The sequence below is a fragment of the Ammodytes marinus genome, assembly GCF_949987685.1.
Source record: "Ammodytes marinus genome assembly, chromosome: 6".
Lineage (NCBI taxonomy): Eukaryota > Metazoa > Chordata > Actinopteri > Uranoscopiformes > Ammodytidae > Ammodytes > Ammodytes marinus.
The window spans coordinates 17,770,205-17,787,586 of record NC_137235.1 but is presented as its reverse complement, the minus strand read 5'-3'; the positions used below and the strand labels follow the sequence as shown (position 1 = coordinate 17,787,586).

The 17,382-nt window shown below is 39.8% G+C and overlaps 2 protein-coding genes across 3 annotated transcripts; both read right to left on the bottom strand.

The window, feature by feature from the left end:
* Positions 1–40: 40 nt before the first annotated feature.
* cd7al (cd7 antigen-like) lies at positions 41–5,007 on the bottom strand. Of its 2 annotated transcripts, XM_080029619.1 has the most exons (6): positions 4,871–5,007; positions 4,148–4,501; positions 3,165–3,271; positions 2,876–3,047; positions 1,803–1,906; positions 41–1,326 (listed from the first exon to the last, which is right to left on the bottom strand). In XM_080029619.1, the coding sequence occupies exons 1-6, from the start codon at positions 4,929–4,931 to the stop codon at positions 1,129–1,131; spliced, it is 996 nt and encodes a 331-aa protein (XP_079885745.1). In that variant the 5' UTR covers positions 4,932–5,007; the 3' UTR covers positions 41–1,128. The 2 variants fall into 2 exon arrangements, with proteins under 2 accessions (XP_079885745.1, XP_079885744.1); XM_080029618.1 differs by having other exon boundaries at positions 2,876–3,271.
* A 3,994-nt stretch (positions 5,008–9,001) lies between these two features.
* On the bottom strand, positions 9,002–16,504 carry znf207b (zinc finger protein 207, b). The gene is made up of 10 exons (XM_080030040.1): positions 16,368–16,504; positions 15,690–15,816; positions 15,416–15,554; positions 13,602–13,790; positions 13,133–13,208; positions 12,946–13,007; positions 12,687–12,826; positions 10,893–11,135; positions 10,373–10,529; positions 9,002–9,773 (listed from the first exon to the last, which is right to left on the bottom strand). The coding sequence occupies exons 1-10, from the start codon at positions 16,406–16,408 to the stop codon at positions 9,622–9,624; spliced, it is 1,326 nt and encodes a 441-aa protein (XP_079886166.1). The 5' UTR covers positions 16,409–16,504; the 3' UTR covers positions 9,002–9,621.
* Positions 16,505–17,382: the final 878 nt, after the last annotated feature.

Below are 17,382 nucleotides of genomic sequence, written 5' to 3'. Positions count from 1 at the left end.
TACATTGACAAAAAAAACATTAAGGAAAAATGTCTGTAACTGAAATACAAAGTTGTGGCTTTTAATGTTGTTCTTTTTCTCCTCATAGAATGTGATTGTTAAGGACATGCACCGGAAAACATTTTTTCCATGTATTATGGAGCTTCTTTCGGACTATATTAATAAATTACAAATTTTCTTGGCTGTTACTAGGTGTCTTGTCCCTTTTTTAGTTCAGTTTTCCTCTTTATACAGTCTTTTATCAATGATTCAAAAAGCTTTGAAGTAACTATTATTTTAAAGGTCAACTTTCTATGCAAAATGCACTATTTCTTGGTTTTTCCAACATTAATATAGGTCCCTCGTGTGACAAGAGACTCCCAATGTATTATCAAAAAAACAACCCATTATTTCTCCTCCTTTGTTCAAAAACCCCAGTCTGTGATAATTATTGTGTTTTTGGATGCTACACCACACCATGAAAACAGTTTCTATAAGAAAACCAAATTACAAATCTGAGTCAGAATTATGTGGATACATGCAGAAGTATATTCAACACAGTATATTTAGGGGGGTGTGATATGAAAGTTAGAGGGCAAATTTATTGTCAATTAAATATTGCAATTTGTATCAGGTCATTGTGTTCAAAGTTGCAAATCAATAAACAATGCTTTACGTTAAAATTGTATTTTTTTAATAATTTTAGTATCAAAAAGGATTAAATTATTCAAAATTGTAGGTTTATAAAGGTACCCTGTGGACACTCGCATATGGGACTTGATGCTGATTTTTGTATTGGTAGACTTACTTTCCATTCCAAACATGGATTATGTAGGTTTCTTAAATTTCAAAAAAGCGGCATTGGAAATGTTTCAACAGGGAAGGAAATGCATTTACATCATTTTTGTAAACAAAACTCCACACTGATTTTAGAAAACACAAATCATTACATCAGAATATATATTGACATCGTAATACAGAATCACACATATACCGGGATGAAATATTGTATACATGTAACCCCACCACATGGGCAGCCAACATTTACAAAGGTTTTAAGGAAATGCCAAAATAAAATACTACTTTTTCCAACTATCAACAATTCATTCAATAATTATCCAATCATTTCATGATGCTAGCAAGAAGGTCTCATTTCTGAGACACTCCGATGGGGCTTTCATAATGGTTTTCGGGACAGGATTTCTTCACATGGCAATTTGTGTACTCAGAACAATCCACTTCCTCCAGATGTTGAGAGGCCAGCTTTCTACTGAGAGGCTTCATCCCGGTCATCTCCTCGTAGATGGGGGCCTGAGGTTGTGACTTGCCTCCGGAGCGTGCTCTGCCCTGACAGTCATCGAAACAGGGTGGAGGAACAGAAAAAGAAATCAGTGAAGGTGACAAACAGAGTTAACACGCTCTCGATTTCCTGTGTTAAAATCAGAGTTTGTCATTTTCTCTTGAGGGAGCATCCTTAATAGGAGGTCCTAACCAAAGTTCTAACTGTGACATGTTTAACTGTTTTCTTTTATTTATTTATTTATTTTTAAAACGCTGCAGTTCAGTAGTAGTGCTAACTTTTTTTAAACTTAACTTAAGATGAGAATAGGGGTTTGTTTCACTGCCCTCCTTAAAAAAATCTTGCTGACATGTCACAGCAACAAGTTGTGAAACTACTGCGGTGTTGTGGTGAGCTGCAGAGGAAGTATCTGGCACACGCTCTACACAGGCAGGTGCTGCTGAAGATAATACACTACAGTTTCATTGTTTTTCCCCTAACCCTACAACTCGAAGTCAGAGCAGCATGTTAACAGTCCACTCACCTTATTAATGAGCACGACTCCAACAAGGAGGAGGAGGAGGATGGCCACGGCTGAGGACAGAGCATACAGCAGGGTGGAGTAGCTGGTACAGCCGCATTGACCTCCTGTGAGGAAACAGAGAGAAACATTAAATATAACAGGGTCGACATAAACAACGCTGCACACACACAACCCCCTCCCCACCCCCCCTCCAATGACACCATTCAGCTTCCTATCAGCAGCAATGCACTCTGACAGCTACATTTCATCAAAACAACACATAAACACACACCCTAAATAAAAAGTAGTGGATGTTAGTAATGGATTAAGAGGCAGCTCACGTACTGCTGTTTAAAGAAAATGCATTTTCTCATGTGTTTGTCTATCGTGGGACTGATCTCTACAGTATTATCCTTTGCTTATATATATTATAAAAACCAAACATTTATTGTTATTTCAACTCATATATTTCAGAGTAAACAATTATATTAATAATTATAATTATATTTTAATGTGGATTCAGCACCACCATGCCTACATCAAATCGCACATCGTCTGCCACATCTACAACAACCCCCTACAATGGACTACATACATAAAAATATAATATCTATGATTGATTAACTGACAGAATATTAATTAAATTGTTTATTGATGTCTAATGTTACCAGTTGGGCAAACACCCACAGACATACACGTACACAACACAAAAGAAAGGGAACATTGCATGGGTTTCAAAGCATGTGAGACATCACACCCAAATGTACTCATTTCGAAATCAAAACAAAAACATTTTCCTTGGCAAACATGAATATCAGTGAAAATTTTCCTAATGTCATTGCCATTTTTGTGGATATTTCTTGCAACCGGTTTTGTTAGTAGAACGGTGTCAAACAGTGACATCCTGAGGAATCAAAGCTGGACTGATTAGAGTGAAACAAAACCACAGGACAAAAGAGGATGAGGAAACACAAGGTTTCGGCAACAGGGCGGACAGTATGAAGAGCAATGGTTATTATATATAAAAAAAGAGGAAGGAAGTTAATTAGTTTGAGTAACCTGGGTGATCAAGTCCCTTCTGTGACGTGACCCACCTTGCACAGAAACAAAGAACACTTGTCTCCCTAGACCGCTGCTGCTTTGGTGGTCGGGCGTGCCCCGTTGGAGCAGTTGGCAGCTGTACAGGGCGCTGTCGTCTGGCTGCAGCTGCTGTATGGTGAGCTGGTAGGTGATGCCTCCGGGGCCGGGCGCCGAGGACAGATGGACCTGCTCAACAGAGAAGGAGGAGGAGGAGGGCGGAGGGATGCTGTTGTCATGGTGACGCTTTGAGTGGTACACCACCTCCACAGGTCCCTCCCGGCCCCTCTGACGCTTCAGACTCACCCCCTCCACTTCCAGGCCTGTCTGCCCTCCTATGGGGAGACAGGGGAGCACGGCCGAGCCCCCAGCGCACGTCTCTACCAACCCAACCGAGTCAGACCCAGGGGCATCTCCGGAGTGGAGAGGAAATACAACTTTAGAGTTTGACCTGACTGTGTGAATGAAAATGTATATTTCGGACAAAGAATGTTGAAATTTTGGGTATCCTGTACTGTGAAGTGTTGCATCCAAGAGCATGTTTCCTACATTTTATTCAGCATGTATGTGATCTTGTGAGGATTGTTTTTTCAGTAAATGAAAACCAGCTCCATGTATAGTCCATGGACAGGCCGAACATGCACTAAGTTGGCAGAGTGACTGAGGATAAAATGCTGAATGTATTTGAAAGGACAGACGCACACAGCAGCTTAGGCCGCAAGATAAGATGATCAGAGTTGTGCTGAACTTCACGTATGTTTTCAGGAACTTGTTGAAGGTAAAACCAAAGAAATAAGGCATTATTTGTAAAAGGTAAGGATGTATTCATTGGTGTTGAACCATCATTTATGCTTTCATCAGTCAAACTTCACAAATAAGACCAAGTTTTGGGCTGCCAAGTTGTGAGAAATCTTTCTGGTAAAGGTCTCATCCTCCTCCAGCTAGTTAACATTATACCTAGTAGGCCCACAGTTTTACCACTTCCCTTCTAGCTGCATTGCAACTTGGACCTCAAACCAAACCTCATTTAGCCAATTAAAAACCACCATTTTGAACAGCACTTTCAACCCCATATATTCCCTTTAAAGACAGTGGTGCTGAGGCAGACGAGGTGCTGAGCAGAACGAAAGCCCCTCTCCAAAATGTCAAAGCCGTCTGTGCGTAACGCCTGTGTGGTTTGATATTCTTGTTTCGTGAGAGGGGGTGTTTTTTTTGTGTTTTTTTAACATTCCATTGGTCACAAAACACGTGAAAGATCTGTGGCAATAAATGAAAAAACTACAACTCACCAGCTTTTACAAGGAGGAAAAATTCAGTCTTCCCTGGCAGTCGCTCGTCCACAGATGAAGGGTTATCCACGACAAACTCGCAGTAGTAGCGGTACGTGTCCCCGGCTCTCAGCTGTGAGAGGGTCACGTTTAGGGAGCGGCTGCTTGGGTCGCCGCTGACGCTGATGCGGTGTTTGTCTCCGTCGTTTTTCAACGTGAAGTCGCTCTTGGTGTGCATGTACAGCATTTCGCTGGTACGCAGCCAACTGCGCATCAGGTAGACACCGAAGGGCGAGGGGCCCGTCTGGTTCACCGCGCAGGGGAGAACTACGGATTCCCCCTCACTCCTCTCAAAGAACTGCACGTCACTGCATACTTCAACAAATAAAACAAAAATTAAATATCAGCGTCAGCATAAACACAAAAAAAGTGAAAACATTTATATTTAGGTATGTGTAAGTCTCAAAATAAAAGTCTATGTTAAGAAACATTTTTCATCTTTGCTATACGATTTCGAACACCACAACGCCTCAGAGTTAAATAATCTGACAGTCAAAATGTAATTTTTTTCAAAGTGATTAATTATATACGGTGGTCCTGTTATTTTGCTTTAGAACATTTAATCACAATAACTTCTCACAAATATGCTCACATTTAACTCTTTGGCTTTGAGTAGGCTACAATTCAAGCCTAAGAGAAGGAAGCAAAACATCAAGCCAGCCTGAACAACAGAACTAAACTCACCACATCCAGTATGCATGATGATCAGAGTCCAGAGAAAAGCCAGCTGGTGGTTCCCGGTCATGTTTTCTATTCGTCAGAAGACACTAATAAAGATCCTGGAGGGAGTCGGTGATGCAAACCATGACAGCACAGATGACTATCACACAACACTGGAGGACAAAACGCTTGGTTGACTATAAATGAAACCAAGAGGAACTCCATGAAACTCCACCTTTAAAACTCAAGACGAACAACAAGAGGAAGCACCTAAAATGCATCAGCCCCTTCTAAGAAAAATGTAGCCATGAATATCAAATGCAACAACACCATAGAAGCATTGAAGGCTCTACAGGTATAACATGTGCATGGAGGTTTTCAAAGGTCAATTTTTTTTTATCTAGGCTACATTTAAAAACAATTGCAAACCATTGCATCAAATTGTTATGTAGACCAAACAAATCTTTGTATCGACTACATACATTTTTGAAAGTTAAACTTAAGTGAGCAAGTAAACTTAACTTTTTGTTAAATTAAGTCGCCTTTGCTTAACAAATTAAGTTGAGTCTACATGCGAAATGTATTTCATGCAATAAATAAAAAAATCCTGTTGTGGGTTTATTACAAATGCAGATTAATTCCAGGACAATTTGTTTTTGGTAGCTATAATTTTTTAACTTTTTTTAATATCACAGATGTAATTGTGTGTTACATTAACATCCTCGCATAATCAGTTTTTTTGTCTTCTCATTTGCATGCTTGAGAAAACCCAAGCTATTTTTGCTCATCCCAGAGGAAATGATACCGACTGCCTTTACTCTGAACGAGAACTGCTTCCTGATGATAATGTTATAAGAGCAAACAATAACTTTTCCATTGTACATATAGGCTTGAGTAATGTTTGAAATAGACTATAGTGTGAACCTGTCATATTGCACAAATGTAAGAGGTGATGGAAAATGTTAAAGTGTGTTTTCAAACGTTTTCATGGTCAGCAATTAAAGAGTTAAAGACTTACAATATAATTGAGACTTGTTCTGGGAGACCCACCTGACCATGACTTCTATGAAACGTAGAAGAACTTCTAAACAGGCGCTTTGCTCTGTGGTTGACATGGACATGTCTTCTACTCATCCGGCAGGAAACCACTTCTCTTCTCTTTAAAATACATTTCATCAATCAGCTTGACTTGAGTTCTCTGCAGCCTCTGAGTGCCTTCTTGAGGGTTCTTCAACACTAGCTGGTGGGCTAAATGGCGTTGAGGAAAAGATTAAGTGGGTCTAAAACTACTTTTGAAATGTATAACATGTCTTCCCTCACTGATGCTTCTAACCACAAACTGAGGCTAAGAAAATGCAAGACTGTTTCTTGACAGCTTACCAGATACATTTTCTATTTACTTACTTTTGATACCAATACTTGCATCTAATTGCTGCAGTTCATAGTTGTGTAATCAATTCTTATTTTTATGATTAGAGAAACTGTACACTAAATCAATTCTAATAAATAACAAATGACTTGAATGTCTAACTTTTTGAACTGCAGCATTTTTATTATATTTTTAAATTTCTGTTTTACTTCATGGTAACTGTGAGAGAAACATTTAGTTAGGGAAGGCCAATATTCTCATCTTTATGACTGGAGTGGTGGGAGTGATATCCCACAAGAAATTACCATACATTGAAGTTTTCTGTAATATATAACCATCAAACTTCACACTAATATAACAGTTTAGAATGTAAGTCTTTAACCACAGGTTGTCCGGGTTTCTCTGGACGTATATCACATGGAGTAGTTGGTCTAGAGTAGATCTTTTTAAGAGGTCCGTAATATCCCCCATATTGCACTAGGTGGTGCACTGGTCCTTGAATACCCCACTTCAAATTTTGAATCTGGTCGTGGAAGAAAGACAACTGGCAGCAAAATAATGTAATTGTTTTATTTTATTTTTTAAATAAGTAACACAGGAATCTGACATTGTGACGCGTCCGTTTATACTTCTAGACAATTGATCTTAACAGGACAACTTATATCAAATATATCTGAATCAAAAAGTTTGAAAAATTAAACTTGTGTCAGTGTTGGAGATTTATGACATCAAATCTAACACTTTTGAGCTTTCATTATTGTCAAAGAAAAATGTCCCTCTTATACTGGTAGTAAAAAGTAATAATTAATACTGCTAACCCTTCTGAGTCAGTTCTACCAAATTCAAAACTATCTCACAGGTTTGAATACCCGTTTCTGCCCGCATACTGTAATACAGTTAAGGTAGATGTTTGTTTTGAAAAGTCTGTGACATAAAATATTAAAAAATGTTTAACTTAAATATTGCTTGGCCTGTCCTTTTTCCTTGGAAATACTTTGTTATAAAGAAATAGTTGCAGTAAAAGTGTGGACTGTTTGTTCAATGAACAGTTGAGACTAACTAGAAAAAAGCTTCAAGCTTGACCCACACTTTAGAACTGATACAGGAAATCTCAGGCAATGCTTCTTTAATTTCAACCACTTTTATCTCTATCTCAGAAGACCCTTCAAAACTTCACTTCACAAACCGATGTTTTTTTTTCTCATGATGGAGAGTTGACCTTTTAAAATAACAAATGTACATTTAACAGGGACAATCTCTAAGGCCATTGCTGACTACTTACCGTGTTAGTCCACTTCATAACGGACAGAACCATTTAAAACATTACATTTCAATGCCCAAATCTTTTATCCTTTTAATATCTAATATGGAAGAAACATGTCACTTAAGGCATACTCTTCTATTTAACACAACCGCTATGCAATCTTACTTTTTTTATTAAGTTTAAAAACATACTTTTAACACAAATTATGCAACAAAAGGCCTAACATCCAGTTGTACAGGACAGACCCAAACTATAATAAACATCGGGTACTTACTGGGTGTAACTGACCTTTCATGCCAGCTCAGTGGGTTTTTAATGCTGATTTGGATGGGCTACAGACAACAAAAGCAGATACAAAGCAATAAGTGAGATGGGCAGAAGGGGTAAAAAATAATAAAAAATTAAGTAAAAAATAAAGTACCTCTAGGTATTTATTGCTCAATGCTGTCTACATCTTTGCACAAACAATCAGGTTTATTTTCTCAGGTCACCTTCCTGTACGGCAATTACCAACACAGGATCATTGCAGATGATTATGTAAAATGTGTTGACACACAAAACCACCCAGCAATACTAACCAGCAGTGCAGTGTAGTAAACACCAATCTAATGGAGCAGTTTTTTTCTGGCCCGTCAGTCATGGAATTACAGTCATTCTTATGTGGCTGCTCAGAAAACATATTATGACTGCTATCCGTTAATGCAGGTGAGGGTCTCCGTGTGACCTCTCCTCTTTCTTGTGCTTAAGACTGTCAATACATTTTAAAACTTTTATTTCAACAATACATTATTCCACAAGACTGCATGCCCTAGCAAGCAATTAAGACTTCTGCTAGTGTTCATCACAACTACAGATGCAACAAATCACTGACCTTTTAGTAGTAAGTGTCAGCATTTGACAACCACAATTTGAGCTCAACATTGGGATAATCCAATTAAGTGCAGTGCCAATACTTCAGTACTTATGTTTCCACTCTAAAAATCTGAGGAATGTACATACATTGGAATTTAAAACAGTTTTACTACTACTGTATTGCTGGGCTTGTTGTTTTGCCTGACCCCTTTAGTTTATTATCGAGACATCCCTGACATTACACTACAGCATTCATGCATGTTTCAGTACTGGTATGCACAAAAAATTAATACGTCTGGTTTGAAAATGTAGTCTCCATTTTACTGCTGTGTAAGTGTACTCAAAGTGTCAGCATTTTAGCGCGAGGTAACATGCAGTATTAGGAACCAGAAGTTGGCCAACATCCTAGTTTTGGGCATGTGGTGCCCATGACTTGAGCACACCAATTCTTCATTCTGTATGAGTTGATGTCAAACATTATATATTATACTTTAAAATCCACTGTTTGTAAGACAATGTAAAAAGTGGACTCAACAAAAATATAGATGATGGCAAACTTGGTTTTTAAATTTAAATCTGATGAATTCCTGCAGCCATAAGATGTCTAGAAATACAACACTAGTACAAACCTTGATGACTCACCTCCACGTACTTCAGGACAAACCAGCAATGGATTTCAAGATGAATTTTATTACAACAGAGTCATAAAACATTACAAAGGATGCACACAGGTACCCTCTTGACCAGGACAAAAAATTAAAAACAAACCTGAAATAAGAATAAAGCTAGAGACTGATGAATTTGTAACACTACTTAGTTGGAATCATCTTTTATCACTGAGACCCTCACCAACCAAGGTTGGGGACGCAAGTCCAACAGCACCTAAGCATGCTGTGAGGGCCTCAATCGATCTATCAAACAAAATAAAAGTAAAACAAATCAAATTTTACAAGAGAAACTTGCCTTTGTAAGGGGTTGGTACGTTCATGTAACTCCAGCAGCTTCAAAAGAAATATGAATCATTTTTACACACGTCTATAACCTGAGTGAAACCTATGGGGAAAAGAATATCCTCACATGTAATCAAATACATAACAAAATAGCTTTCAGGAAGTTGTGTGGTGTTTTCCAAAAGAGATGTTACATTGAATGTCCACATTTTCTAACAAATAATCTTTGTCTTCACCACCACTGGTCTTACTGCTCTTTGTGTGCAGCTAGGTTTGAAAAAGCACAAGGATGAGAGAAAGGTGTGAACCTCAAACCTAATGTGGTGGCTGCTTTGCTGCTTCAGTAGCGTCCAGCCGGAGACATGACGGGCGGCCTCATGCCCATGGGAGGGCCTCCTTGGTACTGGGGCACCATAGGAGGACCCTGCCCATATGGAGGCATCCCTCCAGGCATGTAGCTTGGCATGCCCTGAGGAGGAGCGCCATACTGACCTGCAAAGAGAACGCCATGTGTTAAAAGATGCAAGTCAAATGGGTTCAAAACTGCAGTTTTACATCCAGTTTAAGGTTGTCCTTTATTTTTTCAACTTTGAGGATGCACAAAGTTAATATCAAAATGACTATATATTACCCGTTAAATATGCAGTTACGCCACAGCTAACATGAAATGGCAGTTCACTAAAAGCTGGCAATGCAACATACTTCTCTCGCAATTTTTCCCAGGTAAGGAGCAATTAAAAAGAGCGACTGTCCACATATTATGTGAGAAATATATTATGTCATAATATATTTCTAATTTTAAATGCTCAGCATGAGATGACCATAACTAAGCTGGCTAAAAGGACCAGCAATCTGTTTACTGAAATGAAAGCTACTTTTAAGAAGTGCCATATTGTGTTTGGGAATTACTAATTTAATTACATTTTTTGGGGAAAACACAAGAACTTTCAATGCATTAAAAGTGACTGGGGTCAAAATTACTTAAAAGTGTAATAGAGATACAAACAACATGACGGTGCATATAATTCACAAACTCAAAAAAACAAATAAACATCTTACACACAACGATTTCCTATCCATCGTTTTCTTACCATGCATGGGATGCCTCATGCCCGGCTGCTGTGGTGGCATGCCTTGCTGTGGTTGCATTATGCTGCCCACAGCCGCTACTGTGGGAGCAGCGGCATGGGCCTGACCCGGCCGCGGTATAAGACGCTGATAGCGGGGCAACTGGGACTTCATCTCCTCCTGTTAGTCGGAACAAAATACAACACAAACATTCAGACTCAAGAAAAACTGTTATGCCCCTTACAATACAAAAAATAAACACTGATGAGTTGGGTACCAATGTTGGTGTGCCCTTATTTCACACTGAGGATATTCAAATTCAGAATCATTCTTCAACGTAACCACAAAAGAAAAAACTACTAAGAAAGAGAAAGGATATTCAAACTAAAGTATTAGTTCAGTTTCATATTCCATAAATATCTCATTTCAATACGGTCTTAATATTAAATACTGCACTGACCCATTCAGCACTTAAAGTACTTTTATATGTATCAGTCATTACTTACTGTGAAAAGGGCAAAATAGAAAGCTAAAGCCACTTACCAGTGAGATATCCTCATCAGGATGGATCAACTTACTAGTTGCACTCGTGGTGGTGAGGGTGGCAGGCTTTGTGGGCACTGTGGCTGGGGGCTTAGCCACAATGCTGCTAGAGGGGTTAGAAGAAGCAGAGGAAGAAGAGACAGAGGGCTGGGTGTAGGCAGGGAATGTTGCTTTGGGTGGGTCAGAGGAGGCGGAGGTACTGTGGGCCATTGAAGCTGCAGCTCCTGAAGTGCTCTGCTGGGCCTGCGCAGAGAAACAACAAAAGGTAACATGCTGGTAAAAAAATAAGTCCAAACTGCTGCCAACTTACCTTTCCAAAAGATACAGAAGAGTGTGTTTGTGTTCAACACGCTCACCACAAAGACCTGTTTTATTAAATGAATGGGTCGCTCTGAATCTATGGAAATAGCATTACGATTCCACCTTTATTGTGGTACTATATATCAAATTGCACTTCAAAATTAGCTTGAATTAGTGACATCCTTTGTATCTTTGGATCCAATCGACACATTTAGAACTCAGAATGTTAAAAGGACATTGTGTTATGCAATGCTGCATTGTACAAATTAATTTCCAAGCATGATGAGTGGTTACTGCGAGATCATGCTTCCAGAAGTTAAAAGGGTGGATGACGCAAAACAAGATCCATGTCAATGGTTATGCATCATTCTGTGTTAATCAAAGCACATGCAAAGTAATAAAGCTCACAGAAAAAAAGTATGGCAGTTTTCATCATGGACCACTATCCTCTGACACCAACATATAGGCAAACGTGTTCATTGCTGATGCATAAGTAGGCCAAATACTGTCAGTAATCTCCCTGGTATAACATATCAGAAATAACAGGCAGCGTTAATAGATAAGCAACATGCAGCTGTCACAGTCCAAGTCAAAGTGCTGTCTGTGAGCGTACTTGTTGCGTGTTAGGAAAAGGAGGCTGGGAGGAGACAGACTGAAGGTCTGCAGGTGGAGAGGAAACGGCTGCTGTGCTGCTATGAACACCAGAGCCCATCTGCAGCATGGTGGAAAGGAGATCACAGCATTGGCATGTAACAATTCCACATAATCTATCCAGATTCAAAGTAGTATATAACCCAAGCCCCAACCTCAGCGATTTTTACCAGCATCCAATAAGGAAGTGACCACAACTGTAGTAACCGGGAAGTGCCACTGGGGGGGCGGTGCCAAGACCGAGCAGTTTTTCTTTGACTCACTTGTTAGATAGGCCGTTTTCAAAGTCTTATTAAACCTATTTACAGCCTGGGCCACAAAACCATTTTAGTCTGCATGTTTAGGTCATATCTCCATGACAACACTGAGGGGGGTGAATTTTTTTGGCCCACGCTAGTTTTTATTTTATCGGAGGTTAAAATGTATTGGCGCGTTCTCTTGAGTGACAGCTCTCCGCCCGTTGTCCCTCACTTTGCCTCGGAGGTATACGTCAGCTATCTTCCTCCCCCCGACGTGAGGCGGAGTAAAAATCTGACAAAATGGGGACGCGCACAAACCAGGATTATTGGATGCCGTGTGAATAACTGAGGTCAGCCCGGATGCTACATCCATATTATTTACTATCTATGATATAACCTAATCGTGAAAAATAATGCGGGGGTGAGAGACAGAAAAAGAGGAACAGTTAACTAAAAGGAAATTAGGAAACTGAGCTTCAGTAATAAGAATGTTGGGAAACAAAATATGTATGCAATATCCTAAGAACTGTGTTGATAATAAAACTATTTAAAAAGGCATTATAACGCAGTGAGTCTGTGTGTTTTGGGGTTACATATTACCCACCTGTGCTGCACTGGGGAAGAGAGGTTTGGAGATGACTGGCTGGGCTGCTGGAGCTACCGGTCGACTGGGGATGGCTCCTGCTGACGGAGCTGGGGCCATGTGGGGCATCCCTGGCCTTGGAGCCATGTGAGGTGGCATTCCTAAACAATCAGGCAAAAATGTTGTTGTGTTATATAACTAACAAGCCAATACTCTTTCAACTTATGTGGAATGATTTTGAAAAATATCTTGTGTAACACAAAATACAACCACAACTAACCTGGGGGTAAACCGTGCATTCCTGGCATCATTGGAGGCATCATTCCACCCATTTGCATCATGCTGCAAAAGGCAAAAAGATTAGGTTTAGTGTTTCTTTAGAAAATGTACCTCCAATTAATAATTTTAAAATAAATTATTAAATCTGAAGAGAAATCATTAAACCCAGTCAACTAAATAGCTCTTACCCTGGTGGCATTCCGTGCATAGAAGGAGGCATGCCGTGCATCATGGGAGGAACGCCTGGCATCATTGGAGGCATTCCTATAACAGACAGAGGGCGTGTTATGTTTACACACACGACAGTGCATCACACCACACAGGCACATACCTAACAATTGAGCAAACAAAAAGATTTTGGATAAAAATGTAATATCCCACACATTCTCTAACTTTTTCTGAACCAAGTTTTCCAGTAACTTCACATTTCTTGTGAACAGATATGGTCAAATATTTTACTTATAAAGTGACATTTTGTAAGTTCTTAAAGAGTGTAAAAGCCAAGATTCTTCCGCGTTAAGCTTGGAATGAGTACCAAGTCTTTTAGGACAGATGGTCCTTATGAAGACAAGCCAAACCCAAAGTGAAAACCTAAATGTACGTCAAGTTGAATCATTTTCAATTCCCAACTTCTGCTGTGTACTAGGAGGTCCTTGCCTTGATATCCTCCATGGTGCATTCCAGGTGCACCAGCCCCAGGAGGCATCCCGAGCTGGGCCATTGGCGCGGCGTAGCTTGCCTGGGGCTGTACAGCAGCAACCTGCGGAGTTGATGGTCCTGCTTCATCGTCATCATCGTCGTCCTCGTCAGAGTCTTCCTGGTTATTTGATTTCTTCTTTTGACTCTCTGAAAAAATAAAAGTGTTGTTCATATGAAAAGGCCATAGTGATGCTTAAACAAAATGTCAAATGAACCCAAGCTTTAACAAAACAAACAATGTATGGTTATTTAAATGAAGCGAGTAAGTAAGAGTGGTTTCAGAAAATATTCAGAACTCTTCAGTCTTCACTATTTGCACAATTTAAAAAGGATTTATTACAATTGACCAAAAAGATACAATCAATAAGACATGTTATGCCTCGTTTCCACCGAGTAGAGCGGGTCGGAGCGGTTCGGTCCGCTTATTTTGGCTTTTCATTTCCCTGTCGGCTTGCACCAAGCCGTCTCTGCATTTGCCGGCGTAATACGCTCACAACACGGGGGAAAAATATAGAAGCGGCTGGTTGGCCAAGCAAAAGCGAGAGACCACTGGCTTGACCGCAGTTGTTCCACGGCCCAATACTTTGACACATATTCTGGCGGAGGCTATCACCGTCCAGCCTAAACCCTGCCCTACCATAAGGGAAGGGTCGGCGATGGAAACACCACCAGATTTAGCGTAAGCGATCTGTCCCGCTCTGACCCAACCTGCGCGGTGGAAACGAGGTATTAGTACTTTAAGGAGGTCCCTCTGGCACCAATTACAGCTTCAAATCTTATTGAAAAGTACAATACAGGCTATGCACACCTGGCGGTTTAAATTTCTTCCCCATGCTCTGTGTCCTTTAAAAGCTGTTTGGCAACCCCCAAGCAGGCTATACGATTCCTTTTCAGGCTGGTTTTCCAATCTTTACAGAGGACTTTAGAAGCTCTCTTAAAACGTGGTAACCTCACTCTTGCCAGTTACTCAGTTTAGGCCTGGTACTTCCAAACTTCTTCCATTTCACACTTATTGAGGCCATTGTGTTCCTGGGAATACTCAAAGCTTAAGACATGTTTTATAAAAATGCCCTCATCTTTGACTGACCACAATTTTAAAATCACACTAGTCTACAGAGAGCTCATTATCATCCTGACATGCAAGGTGAATTGTGGAAAAACGTATACAAAGGTGTGCCTTACTTTACTTTCTCGAATCTATTCATTTTGCCACAGGTCAAAAAATAAAAACGTATTTAAAAATGTTGTGCTGCACAATTAATGTACTAGCAAGCGCGGTGTGTGCTTGTGCATGGTCATAGCTGCACGAAAGGCCGCGATTTGCGGTAAATAAATGTGCGCACGTGTTTCCTAGCGTTTGTCTCTGCTCAGACTATCAGCTGCTGTGTGTTGTATTTTGTACTGCCTGCATGTTTGCACAAAATTTGTACCTGCACATAGCAAACAAAATTGCACAACAGTAAGGTCAGTGTATGTTGTATTTTTGTATTTAAAAAAACAGTTGTCTATTTCTTTAGTGCGCATTGGCATTTTAGAGCAAAATACCCCCCAAATTTTTGCAGAGGCGCGTTCCGCCGCCCCTCCTGTAGCCCTGGGCAGTGACCACCTTGACTAAGTCATTTCCTGGGGGAAACTCTGAACACAAAGTGTGCAAACAGTGTAGGCTGTATACTTATCATACAGAAAACATGCAACAGACCATTTAAGCTTCATGGTATAAAATATATAATCAGTTGGCTTTTCCCAAATGGGCAATAAAAGTACATCGTCACCTTGTGATTTCTGTTCCAATGTTCGTCGTCTTTCCTGCATGTCTTTGTCTGGAATTCCCTCCATACCATAGATCTCCAATTCAATGTCTACTCTTCCAGGAATTGCATTTGGTACACTGTCAATTGTCTCTTTGTGCACCTGAAAAAAATACAAAGTGAGTCTTATTAAGAAAAATACATGCATTATATGTTTTTGATCTAAATGTTCCAAACACTCTGACACAAAAGACCCTTAAAATAAACAAGGATACATAAGGGAGGAAAAGGAACCCACCTGCATGCAATGAATGGCCAAGCCTGGGCCTGTGTACAACTTCTTGTGGCAAATGTGGCATTTAAAATGCTTCGCCTTCTGATGCTGGATGAGGATCTTTTCATCATCAAAGTCTCGATTACAGTACCTTAGGTAAGAAGTTAAGGGTGGTTTGCGAAAAATTACACGAGCAAAACTTATTCAAATAATTAAAAAAACATTCACACCCAAGATCAATAAGAGAATCAAATGCAAACATACAAAATAACCTTGTGGTTTCTGGATAAAAAAATCCCGACAAATAATGCGCAAATCCTAATCTGCGATAAAATACCGGGGAGCCCAGGTGGTAAGGTTAGACCACACGATAATAATAAAAAAAAAAAACATTACCCACATTAGTAAATGCTAACAGATTAGCTGGCTAAAAGATGAGCTAGCCAACATCAGAACGGATAGCGTACATGTAATCATAACACCACGAACTCACGCCAAATGTGTAACATATTAAGGAATAAAACCAATCCTCAATGCGGGCTTCCTATTCCTCGTGAAGAGCGAAAAGTAAATCTTATGTTAGCATACAAGCCAATAAACCCACGGAGAGGCGAGGCTATTTAGGCCTTCCTTTTGTCAAGCTAACCGCGTAGCTCCTCGCACATATCGGACTGTATTTTGTCAAACGGTCAGAAAGGATACCAGCACCAGGGCTTCATCTGCTTCTTCTTTTTTCGTCCCATTTTCAAGGATAACAGAAAAAGAGGTCCTTAAACGTTAAATACCAGTCTTATTATCTGTTTGACAACGGCATGCTGTAGTCCCGTGACGACACAGAAAATGGCGCTCAGCTAGAGGAAGTTGTTGTAGCGGACGAGCGGACGCAACGGTCCGTCGGTCTCGCGGAGACAGAAAGCAGACGTCACAATTGACACGCCTCTAATATGGTCAGGTCCATGGTATTTATATAATATCATAATGCACCTGTACGAATTAGGTTTATTTAGAGAGTTTGGGTTAGGCATATGCTAATGTTTTGAAAGAGGTTGCCTCCCAGTGTGATCGTTATGTGAGACCCTATGGTGTGACTCGTGAGACCCCGTTTCACCTGTGCTGTGTGTAGCTGCTACTCTCCTTAACATGTGCTAAGCTTTAACAGAAAGTCAAATGAACAAAGAAAAAGTGTTGGCCTACATTAGCAGCAACCAAACCTGAAAGTTATTGATTGTTCAAACAAAGTGCCCATGGTAGATTATAAAACAATAAGTCTACATAAAATATTAGCCTTCATTTGTATAGCTACTAGCCTAACATGCATTTTGTATCTTATAGGCTATGTTTAATATTATATTTAATCTTTCTGCTATCTTGTTTTATATAATGTTTAGGCCTATGCTATTTCATGTCACACACTTATAAAGTAGTACCCTATAATAATATCTATGACTAGGTTCATACTGAGTAGACATCTTCTCACATAGGCCTACGTCTAATTGCACCTTGGTCTCGACTCTTGCTAAGCCGTCAGTGTCCACTTGATGGAGACAATGTTGCAGAAATAGAAACTTGGTCCGGTGCCTGTGCTTCATACACTCAACAAAAATATAAACGCAACACTTTTGTTTTTGCTCCCATTTTTCATGAGATGGACTTAAAGATCTAAAATTCATTCCAGATACACAATTGTACCATTTCTCTCAAACATTGTTCACAAATC